Source organism: Bubalus kerabau, chromosome 6 (assembly GCF_029407905.1).
Source record: "Bubalus kerabau isolate K-KA32 ecotype Philippines breed swamp buffalo chromosome 6, PCC_UOA_SB_1v2, whole genome shotgun sequence".
In the NCBI taxonomy this organism is placed as follows: Eukaryota; Metazoa; Chordata; class Mammalia; order Artiodactyla; family Bovidae; genus Bubalus; species Bubalus kerabau.
In genome coordinates, this window is record NC_073629.1 from 117,461,973 (window position 1) to 117,474,027 (window position 12,055).

At 49.1% G+C, this 12,055-nt stretch overlaps 1 protein-coding gene across 2 annotated transcripts in view; it reads right to left on the reverse strand.

Moving 5' to 3' along the window:
- Nucleotides 1-12,055, reverse strand: part of COL6A3 (collagen type VI alpha 3 chain) — a 90,676-nt gene that overhangs the window by 49,991 nt on the left and 28,630 nt on the right. For both annotated transcript variants that reach the window (XM_055586546.1, XM_055586545.1), the window contains 5 exons: nt 11,182-11,766; nt 8,355-8,954; nt 6,460-7,032; nt 3,787-4,395; nt 656-1,261 (listed from right to left, as the gene is read on the reverse strand). In XM_055586546.1, coding sequence (XP_055442521.1) covers nt 656-1,261; nt 3,787-4,395; nt 6,460-7,032; nt 8,355-8,954; nt 11,182-11,766 — 2,973 coding nt within the window. The remainder of the gene's footprint in view (nt 1-655; nt 1,262-3,786; nt 4,396-6,459; nt 7,033-8,354; nt 8,955-11,181; nt 11,767-12,055) is intronic.

The following is a 12,055-nucleotide window of genomic DNA, read 5'->3' on the forward strand; positions in this document are numbered from 1 at the left end:
CAACTTTAGCCATGAGAGTTAGTAAGACACCCAGTCAAAGAACTACTCCCCCTTCTCAACAACACCCAATCCAGGGCAAAGTCCCATTTCCTCAAGCCTTCCACAAAACCATCTTTGGCAAATTCAAATCCTGCCGTCAGCCCTTCCTGATGCCCTTCTTCCCTGCAGCAAGCCACAGTCCCAACTGGTTCCATCACAGGTGTCTGTTATCTTAGCTTTACTTGTGAGCACCATGGCCTTTGAGCCCATATATATATATATATATATATATATATATATATATATCTATATCTATATCTCCACTCCAGTACTCTTGCCTGGAAAATCCCATGGACGGAGGAGCCTGGTGGGCCGCAGTCCATGGGGTTGCTAAGAGTCAGACACGACTGAGCGACTTCCCTTTCACTTTTCACTTTCATGCATTGGAGAAGGAAATGGCAACCCACTCCAGTGTTCTTGCCTGGAGAATCCCAGGGACAGGGGAGCCTAGTGGACTGCCGTCTATGGGGTCGCACAGAGTCGGACACGACTAAAGTGACTTAGCAGCAGCAGCATATGTGTGTGTGTATGTATATATATATATATATATATATATATATATTTTTTTTTTTTTAGAAGATACAACAGAAGAACAATAGCCAACACCCAGTCTCACCTGGAGGCGGGTAGCGCGTGCTGGCCAGGAGCTGCTGTATCTGCCCAGCAGTCAGGGTGGTGAGCGGTGTCAGCAGTTTCTGCTCCAGGCTGGGGAGCTCCCGGAAGGTGTTCACTGAGAACACGTACTCGGGGCTCAGCGAGATCTTCACCAGCTCTTCCTGGTCCACGTTCCTGGCGATCGTGAGTGGCGCCACGCCAAACTGCTTGAGCTCTATGGCCGAGTCCTCCACCTCATCATCCGACTTCCCGGAGGAAATGAGGACCAGGAACTGAGGGACACCCTCCTCAATCCGGCTCCCCAGGGGCCTCTTGAAGATGTTCCTTGCCACGTACTCCAGGGCACCCCCAACGTTGACCTGCCTCCCGCCTTTGGGCCGCAGCCGCCGCACGGCATTCTGCACCTCGTCCTTGCTGGAGTGGACGTTCAACAGGAACTCCACCCTGGGGTCATCGCTGAACTGGATGACCGCCACCCGGGTCGTGTCGAAGCCCACATCCAGGTAGTCGACCAGCCTCTCGATGAGCGTTCGGATGTACTGGAACTCGGGGCCAGCACTCTGGGACCCATCGATGAGAAAGACCACGTCCCTCTTGCCACTGACCACTGTGAATCAAATGTTATCATAGGGCTTCAACTCCACTGGCACCAGAGCCTTTGTGTTGAATGAACTGCCTCCCAGTTTGTCACAGAATTGCCACCTGGCAGGCGAGGCATCCTAATTCAGACTATTCAAGTTAAAATACCAGTCCCAGGAGAGGATCCTGGGGAATTCAGTGATGAAGAGAAGAAGAGGAAGAGAGAAGAGGAAGAACCAGCAGAGGATAAGGAAGAATGACTCTGCAGGAGGAAGAACCTAGACACACAAGAGCCGAATCTAGACCGAGGGAGCATGGCATTCTAGGAGGGAGGGGGTCACCGATGTGACAGATGACACTCATGGGTCAAGCGGAACAGCACCCAACACTGACCACTGGGATTTGCCAGATGGAGGGACTTTGCCCAGCACACTTTCTGTGGAGCAGAGAGAGCTAACAAGAGATTAGGGTGAGTTCAGAGAGAACTATAGGCAGTGAAGATGATGCTTATAAAGGAGCCCGGGGTGGGATGATTTAAGAGAATAATACTGAAACACATATATTACCATATGTGAACTAGATCGCCAGTCCAAGTTCAATGCATGAAACAGGGCACTCAAAGATGGTGCACGGGGACAACCCAGTGGGATGGGATGGGAGGCGGGAGGGGGGTTCAGGACGGGGGACTCATGTACACCCGTGGCTGATTCATGTCAATGTATGGCAAAAACCACACAGTATTGTATAAATTATACAATTTAATTAAAAGAAGTAAATTAATTTTTTTTAATTAAAAAAAAAAAAAAGGAGACCGGGACCCTCCTGAAGGGGAGAGCAGAGCATCCAGGGGGTTTTTACGAGAGAAGGAAAGGCACTGCGTACATATCATGAAAGGATCCATGCAGTGCATCGGAGAACCAATGATGCAGGAGACAGGAGAGTTGCAGGAGGCACTCTTGAATAGGGAGGAGGCAGACTGTTAGGGGAAGCAGATGTTCTTTGATTTTACTTATACTTTCTCGTGAAATGGAAATCAAGATCACCAGCTCAGAGTAAACTGACGAGGCAAAGGTGTAGATGAAGCAGGATGAGGAAAAGGTAGAAAATAGTCATCCTGAAGAGGGGGAAAGCAAACGGAGCAGGAGCCACACTGCTGTAGAAACGTGCTTGTGTTTAAAGAAGCTGCCACACGCGATACCAGCATTTCCAAAGTGCCTTCCTGGGAGCGCCAGTGCCTCAAATGCTCCACAAAAAAGGTGGTGGGTGGGGTGGGGGATAAAGTTGGAGTTTGGAGTTGACATATACGCACCACTATATTTAAAAAAATAACCAACAAGGACCTACTATAGAGCACACAGAACTCTACTCAGTAGGCTGTGATAACCTAAATGGGAAAAGGATTTTAGAAAGAACAGATATATGTATATGTATAACTGAATCACTCTGCAGTACATCTGCAGCGAAGACAACATTGTAAATCAATGGTACTCCAATATAAAATAAAAACTAAAAAAAGAGAGAGAGAGATTCCTGCAGCCAAACAAGTTTTGGAAAGTGCTCCCGTATTGTATGGGGGACACACAAAACACTTCAACTAGGGAACAGCCAACAAAACCCTCACTGCATTCATCCCACAGTTTCCCCCAATGTATTGGATGGTGAGCCCTGTAGAACATTCCAAGGAAGACTCACAGGGAGTGCTCTGTTCTGCATGGACACCAGCAAGCGGACGCTGCCCCCTCTCTCACCTGCCCTAATGGTTTCTTGCATCTACTTTTCTCTCTATTGCTTTCACGCTTCCCTCCCCACCTGTCAACCCCAGCCTCCCCATCCCTGGATGCAGATGCTGTTGTGTAGCATGAGAACCACGCAGGGGTGATGTTGTGTGTGCCTGTTCTCCACTGTGCCCTCCCAACCCGAGGCCCCAGGGAGAGGAGCTCCTCTGTGGGCATTCTTGGAAGGGCGGGCCTATCTGAGCCCCCTTTCTTCTGCATCAAGCCTGGGGAAGCGGAACAAGAAGTAGAATAAGCCAAGGTCAGGAGAGCCAGGTGGCCTTCCTGACAGATCAGACACTCCCTTCTCTGCGCTGAGCAAATTCAAACTCCATCTTCACACTTGGGCTCTGAGAATACCAACATTTCAGAAACAGTGCCCAAGCTTGACAGAGGCACCTGGGACGAACACCTTCCCTGACCATCGGAGGCTGCCAGCTGAACCCACAAGGGTAACGAGGACCCGGCATCGAATGGGAGTTTTATCAACTAGATGGCCCCTCTCTCCAGTTATCAACACAGAAGCCTTCACGCAGAGTGAGGGGTCTGAACTGTAAACCAAGCCCACTTCTCTTTTGAGACTTAAATTTGGCTAAAAACATGACTCTCAGCCTCTCCCCAAGTCGTTTCTGGCCACCAAGGCCATGCAGCTAATTCTTCACGTAAGCCTAGTTTTCACACCCCATGGAAGAGGAAACAAAACTGAGAAGCCTTTGTAACCCACAGTCCCAATAGCCCCAGATATTTTAAGGAAGGAAGTGCCAGAGAATTGGCTCCTTACCCGGAGTCGTCAAGGGGGTGACAGACGCCTGCAGCCTGCTCAGCTCCTCGCGGCTGAGCTGGGTCACTCTATCCGAGATGACCTGTTGGATGGTCCCCAGCTGCCGGAAGGTGGGGACGACCACGGCGAAGTCCGGGATGAAGGAGATGGTCTGCATCTCGGTGATGTCAGCGTTCCCAATGCCGATGCCAATGGGCACGGCCCCTCCCCTCCTCAGGACCACAGAGGGGCCCCTCACGTCATCCCCAGACCTGTCGGCCGTGAGGACAATCAGGAGCTGGGGGACGCCTTCTGCTATGCGGCTCCCAGCGGAGCCCACCAGGATGTTCCTCAGGACGAACTCCAGGGCGGCCCCCGTGTTGGGGGCCGGCCCGCCCAGCAGGGTCAGCCCGCGGATGGCTCCAAGCACACTCTGCTGGTCCATGTAGGAATTCAGGTAGAACTCGGGTCTGGTCCGGTCGCTGTACTGCACCACAGCCACGCGCACCCGGTCTGGCCCCACGTCCAGGCTCCCCACCACTCTCTGGACGAACTCCTTCAGCAGTGGGAAGCCGCTCCCGACACCCTCGGAGCCATCAATCAGGAACACCACATCCTTTTCAACTGAAACTACAAGGAAGACCGTCTATGTGACTCAAGGCAGGAAAGGGACAATTTCATACCAACCGTGGTGCGCTGAGTAACGGCCCCCAAAGATATCCAACTCTGAATCCCTGGCATTTGTATGGAAGAAAATGTTCAAGGGTGGTTAAAGTAAGGATCAGGGGCATGGGGATGTGTACTGGATTATACAGGTGGATCCACTGTAATCAATCGCATGTCCTCTAAAAGGCAGAGAAGAGGATTAGAGTCAGAGAGAGATGTAAGGAAGGAAGCAGAGGTCAGAGACAAGAAAGGATGCTACCCTGCTGGCTCTGCAGATGGAGGGGAAGAGGCCGTGGGTCACAGAATGCAGGTGGTGTCTAGACCCCAGAAAAGGGTTATCAGCTGGGACCTCCAAAAGGAAGGTTGACATCTTGATTTTAGCCCAATAAAGCGGGCTTTGGATTTCTGACCTCTAAAACTTAAGATAGTAAAATCATTCTGTTTCAAGCCATTGAATTTGTCATTTAAGTCAAATTTGGTGGCTTTAAATTCTAAAGGAAATCAACTCAATAAACATTGAAAGGACTGATGCTGAAGCTCCAATACTTTGGCCACCTGATGCGAAGAGCCAACTCATTAGAAAAGACCCTGATGCTGGGAAAGATTGAGGGCAGGAGGAGAAGGGGACGACAGAGGATGAGATGGTTGGATGGCATCACTGACTCAATGAATGTAAGTTTGAGTGAGCTCCAGGAGATGGTGAAGGACAGGGGAGCCTGGCATGCTGCCGTTCATGGAGTGACAAAGAGTCAGACATGACTGAGCAACTTAACAACAACAACAAAAATCACAATAATTTTTTAAAGCAGCCATAGGAAATTATTAATAATAAAAATATAAAAAATTATTTTAGAATTTTTGTATGTTTGAACAGTATCATTAACATTCAAAGCTGTACTCAAGAAGAAATGTTGAGGGGCGGGGAGAGACATGGGTTGGCAGAGTCTGCATAAGCATCACATGTTATAGATGAGAGATTTCAAATGAGTTGCTGCAAGTCACAGTGGGTCAATGGAGGGAAATGTAACCCAGATGTCCAGTTAACAACCCAAAACCAACAGTAAATGTGCCCAATCGTCATTGAAGAGAAGCTCTAGGTTCTGCATTTTCAATCAAAGGGATTATATGTGAAATTAATTATGCTTGTTACTACATTTTTATCACCCAGTGGAAAGTGGTTAAACATGAAGTCATGGTAACAAAGATTAGTACTCAGAAACTTTAATATAGCATTTATAATGGGAATGCGCCTGCCTCAATTCATGCTTTGTACTTCTAATGAAACTACAGAATGAATTATAACACAGTGATCTCCACTTAAAATAAGATACTTGGGAAATATGTAAAGAAGAAGACTCTTAGTTCTAATGGAACCATGTTATATGCCTTTTATTATGCATATAATAAAAGTATTGATTTTGGAAAAATAATTATTTTTCATCATTGATATGTCTAAATCTTTATAATGCATATTAGGATGAAACAGTCTAATGTCCTTAAAAGTGATCACCCTGATTCTTCTGTTTTTCCCTAGAGAGAAGTTAGAGAGCCAACTTGGGAATGAAAAGTCATATTCCATTGCGAGGAAATCAAACCAGTCAATGCTAAAGGAAATCAACCCTGAATATCCTTTGGAAGGACTGATGCTGAAGCTCCAATACTTTGGCACCTGATGTGAAAAGATGACTCATTGGTAAAGACCCTGGTTCTGGGAAAGACTGAAGGCAGAAGGAGAAGGGGGTGAAAGAGGATGAGATGGTTGGATGGCTTCACTGACCCAATGGACATGAATCTGAGCAAATACCAGGAGATAGTGAAGGACAGAGAAGCCTGGCGTGCTGCAGTCCCATGGGGTCACAAAGAGTTGGACATGACTTAGGGACTGAGCAAAGAACAACTGCAAAAGTTATCTAACTTTCTTGGAAACCAAGGAGGGCTTCTACCTGAGGACCTGGAGCCAGCAGCCTAGAGTCAGCTCATGTTGGGGAGAGCTGGACTGCAGAAGCAACCAGATGTCTTGTGCCTTACCTGGTGCCGGTGCCCCATTTTGCACTGATTTTAAGAGGTTCACAATCTGTGGTTGCAGGTCTCCAATCTTAGGAAGGGACTCTGCAACCAGAATAAAGGCTGGGGATGGTACGATCAGCTCCAACTCAGCAGGGTCCGCGTTTTTCGCCTGGAGGATGAAGGGCACCACCCCGCTCTGCTTCAGGTTGAGTGCGGGCGTATCCACCCGGTCCGATGACTTTCCCGCCACCAGCAGCACCAGGAACTGAAGCACTCCATCCTCAATCCGGCTTCCAGCGGACTTCACAAAGATGTACCTCTGTGCATAGTCCAAGGCGTAGCCCAGGTTGAGGGCTTTGCCCGTCTTGAGCTTCATCCTCTTCACGAGATTCAGGATCTCAGGCTTATTCTGGTGCTGGTCAAAACGGGACTCCACCTTGACGTCATCGCTGTACTGAGCCACCGCAACCCGGGTCCCGTCAGGTTTCACGTCCAGCTCGTCGATGACCTTGTAGAGAAAGTCACGGGCAGCAGTGAACTGGCCCATGAGGTTGGCTGAGCCGTCGAAAAGGAACAGGATGTCTCGCTTGCTCTCTGCAACAAAAGTGGGCCGTGGGGCACAGTGAGGGACAAAAACACAATAGGCTCCAAACCAACCTCAGCCCAGCACTGCCAGCTTTCAATCAGGGGAATTCAGGCAATTCACCTGATGATCACTGTACCAGCAAGGGAAGAGAAAACCCACACCAGCTGTCATTCAAATGCCCCCTTTCAAAGCAGTGCATCTGTGCACAGGGCTAGGACCACTGGACCCGTTTGTCCAATCTAGTGCCCTGCTTCCTCAACGGTGCGAGCCAGAGAAAAGCCTCGGGGGTCTGTTCTAGCATCAGTGCCAACCATTCTAGGAGAACAGATAGTGTTTTCAAATTGTTACCAACTTCTGAAAACATGGTACTTATCATCCTTGTGCTTAAAACTCAACCTGTCTCTAGTGACAAAGGCTGCTATGGGTTATCCACCCAAGGGTAACTGACACGTAATCAGGTGTCATCAATGCTCTATTTGGATTCTCTTTCCGTTAAATTTGAGGTTATGGGTTAGAACCCAAGATAGTGTCTATCACGACTCTGTGGGTAAGGATCTCTGTCAGTGACTTCCAGTCTGCTGTGGTCAGACTACAGAAAACACAGCAGCAGCCAGTCGGGGGCTACAATGTGTCACGTGAATATTATTTTCTGTTCAAACCACTCTTAGAACTATTTTGATTAGGCTTCAGCGCGCTCCATCTAGCTACCCATCTGCATGATGTCAGCAACTGGTGGAAGTAAGGGTCCATAACTCATCATCTTACTAATATGCCACCATAATTATCATCACCTAGGCTGCCTTTGGAAAACACTTTACCATCACAAAAAGACACAGCCTTTGTTGGGTTTATGACAAATATTTTTCTAGATACAGCAGATTTGGAACATAAAAACATCCTATCAAGAAAATCAATTCCACTTTTAAATGTTCCCAATGTATACTCATGTATAAAAGAGGATCCAGCTTTCTCTTTCTCTGTTTTTCTCCCATTTCCATCCGGATTTGCACTCCAGAATCTTCAAAGACATTGGGGCAAAAAAAATAAATAAATAAGTAAAAGCTTCTGAATCCAGGGTGGGATAACCTGGGTAGAACATAAACTGGATTTTCTAGACTTTCAAGGACAAACACCCTTTAGACAGACGACCTAAGCTTGCTGGTACAGTGTCTTGAGCCTCCCTTCAAAAATCCATGAACCAAAGGGACCCCATCATCTCTGCACAGCTCGTCGCCAGCCTCTGGAGTTCAGCCCGGGCCACCTGCCCACCAAAGAGGTGTCTGGGGTGGGGGGAGGGGAGAGGGAGCCCCGAGCAATCGCAGAGCTTTACCTGGCTGGGCAAGAGGCACCTCCTCCACACCTCCGCTAACATAAGTGGTTAGGGGCTGAATCAGCTGTTGAGGCAAAGCTGGCAAGGAGCTGAAATCATCCATGAGATACACCAGGCCCGGGTTAAAAGCAATCTCCTCAAGCTCCGCCCTATCGGCCTGGCTAGTGCCCACACAAAAGGTCAGGATGCCCGCGCGCGCCAGGGCGTTGGCGGCTTGCAAATAGGAGTCCTCAGACTGCCCGGCCGTGAGCAGGAGTAGCAGCTGCGGCACGTGGTCCTGGATCCTGCTGCCGCCAGCTTCGGTGAAGTGGTTGGCATGCACATAGCTCAGGGCCGCGCCCGTGTTCAGGACCGACCCCCCCTGGAGCTGCATCTGCCTCAGGTGAGCTAGCAACTCTGACTTGGTCGGGTAGGTGTTTAGGGAGAACTCCGTCACCGGAGTGTCACTAAATTGCACTAGACCAACCCGAATGTGGTCGCTTCCAACATCAAGGCTGTTAACTAGGTTCATGACAAAGTCCCGCACATAAGGGAAATTGGTCTCTCCAACGTTGGACGATCCATCCAAAAGAAAGATGATATCCCTTTTGTTTACGCGAACTGCAGTGGGGCACAGAAAACACAGTGAGACACACACAACCACAGAGGGCTTCCTCATGTGTGCCCACGCATGGGCACACATGCCAACACGCAGAATACAGAGAACACCAGTGAGGCCAAGCACGTCCATCTCATAAAATATGGCAGAAGGCTGCATATTTTCCTCCAGTGGGGGCTGGTGATTGTGAGGTGTACTGATAGCCGAGGTTACGAAACCCAACTGGGTCACAGAGTGATACAGTGCCAAAGCTAGAATGTTTGCAACCAACCATAGTGATCAGAATCCTTGAAACGGAGCATTCCTTCTGTGGAAATGAAAGCTACAAGGGTGCGTGTCTTTCAGCATCAGTCAGTTTATAGCCACAGACAGAGACAGGTTTACCTGGGAGAGACTGGGTCCCCCAGGGATTCCCTCTACACATCTACAGAGAGATTTTCACTTACAGACAGATTAGAAGTGTTAGCCCACATTAACCTGAGAACACGAGTTCCCTAAGGCTAAAAAAAAAAAAAAAAAAAAAAAGGCAACAAAATTAGGTTGCTCTCATCTTGAAACATTCCTAGGAAGGTACATTTTTCATTCTCCACTGAGACTCCTCTATGGGGAGTCATGGCCTTGCCAGGCAATAATCCAGCAAGTGCCCATGAGGATTCCTCCTGAGTGAGATCACGGGATGACTGAAACACATTAAAATGCAAAGCAACTCTTTGCTATGCTTGGCCGAGGCGGCCCTCGTGAAGAATCAAAGTGAAAGTCGCTCAGTCAGGTCCGACTCTTTGCGACCCCATGGATTATACAGTCCAGGGAATTCTCCTGACACTGGAGTGGGTAGCCTTTCCCTTCTCTGGGGGATATTCCTAACCCAGGGATGAAACCTAGGTCTTCCACATTGCAGGCGGATTCTTTACCAACTGAGCTATCAGGGAAGCCTGAAGAATCAAAAATATTTCTCAAATCAGAGTGTTTTCCCCAACACAGGCCACTGGAAAAAAAAAAAATTATTTCCCATCTCTTCCCTGATGTTTCACTAAAATTGGAACCTAACAACTATTTTTAGCCTATTTGCTGCATCAAATTGAACTTCAGCTATGAAAGTGTAGATTAGAAGTCTTAAAGAAATGAGAGTAAGGGAGGGAGGCTTTTGGAAGACCAGAGTGCTTGATGAGTGAGCATGCATTCATGCACCGTGGGTCATGCATCGAACATTCTTCCAGTGGTAAAGGTCGTGAGCCGGGGAAGCTTGTTTCCGTGATATCCATCTTCATTAAGGACGGTGAACTGCACTCATTCAATTTGTAAGCTCATAGATCACTATTGTGTCTTTAAAAAAAACTGTTCACTGACCACCATAATAAAGGAGGGGTTTGGAGAACCACTTGCTTTTTCTCTGCACACTCATCCCCTTACTGTGCTTCCCCATTGAAGGAACTCCCTCAAGAGAGGAAAGGGTGAATGCTCTACACTGGTCAGCTTCAGACCATTTAGAAGTGGACCATCTGCTTGGGAAGGGAGGAGCCAGGCTACAGCTTGGTGGTTGGGAGAGCGGGGGCTGGACCAGTCACCAGTGCAGACAGAACACTGGGACCTCGTGAGGGGTCAGGACTGAGAAGTGAGCGCCTCGGCCAAAAGCTTGGCCAAAGACAGATGGCCCCTGGCCCTACAGTTTAAGTGCCACGTTCTTACTTTATGACAGTTTACGACACACAGTTGTAGCACACGGCATTTTAAGTCCTGTCTTTGTCAAGTCAGGGTATGATGAAACTCAAAGTAGATCTAGTTGGTGGCTTCAGTTTCCATCATTTAAGAGTCTGATCTTAGTCTAACACAAAATACATTTGCTTATTCCCCAAAGGCTCTGCCTGGAGACAGCCCTATCACGGGTCTGACTCCCCACCCCCACCCCCTTCAGACCACCCTATCACGTGTGTGTCTCCGCCCTATCACGTGCCTGTCTCCACCCTATCACGTGTCTGACTCCCCACCCCCACCCTGCAGACCGCCCTATCACGTGTGTGTCTCCGCCCTATCACGTGCCTGTCTCCACCCTATCACGTGTCTGACTCCCCACCCCCACCCTGCAGACCGCCCTATCACGTGTGTGTCTCCGCCCTATCACGTGCCTGTCTCCACCCTATCACGTGTCTGACTCCCCACCCCCACCCTGCAGACCGCCCTATCACGTGTGTGTCTCCCCCGGATCGCGTGTGGGGTTCCCCATCCTCGTACCTTCAGTGGTTCCAGTGAGGGTCCTGAGAGGCCCGAGCAAGCCGGGCAGCACGCCCTGCAAAGGGGCGGGTCGGAACTCGGTGGCAGTGAACACCAGGGAGGAATCAAAAGCGATCTCTTCCAGTTCAGCCTGGTCAGCCACCTTGTTCCCGACGGCGAAGGCCAGGATGCCGCTCCTCTTCAGCTCCTGGGCGGGCTGGCTGACCGCATCTAGGGACTTACCGCCTGTAACCAGCACCAGAAGCTTAGGGACCCCCTCGGCAGCCCGGTAGCCGGCCGCCTCCGTGAACAGGTTGTTCCGAACAAAATCCAGAGCGGAGCCCGTGTACAAGGCTGAGCCATCCAAGGCCTTCATTTTCCGCACGGCGTTTATGACCTCCCTCTTGCTGGGGTAGGTATTGAAATAAAACTCTGGCCTCACTGTGTCTGCATACTGAGCCACTGCCACCTGGATAAGATCCTGTCTGATCTCCAGCCTCTGGATGACCTTGGCAATGAAGTCGCGGATTGCATTGAAGTTGGTCAGTCCCAGTTTGGAAGAGCCATCCACCAGGAAAACTATGTCCCTCTTGTTGACTTCAATGACTGTAGGTAGCAACGTGACAAGGTAAGTGGAATGGCCTGACCCATCACGTTCAATATGACCCTCTACATAGCTAATTCCACCCAAGGGGAGCTCCAGTTGCTCTTGCCAATGTCAAGTACATGGGAGCCCCTGAGGGATTTATCCTAACTCACACATTAGTAACAGCTAGTGTCCTTCCCAACTGCTGGCAGGTGGGGCTCCCCAACCCCCCTACCTTCTCTTTATTATGTAAATAATAATTTTTTGTAAATAATAATCTTTTAATATGTAAATAATTTTATGTAAATA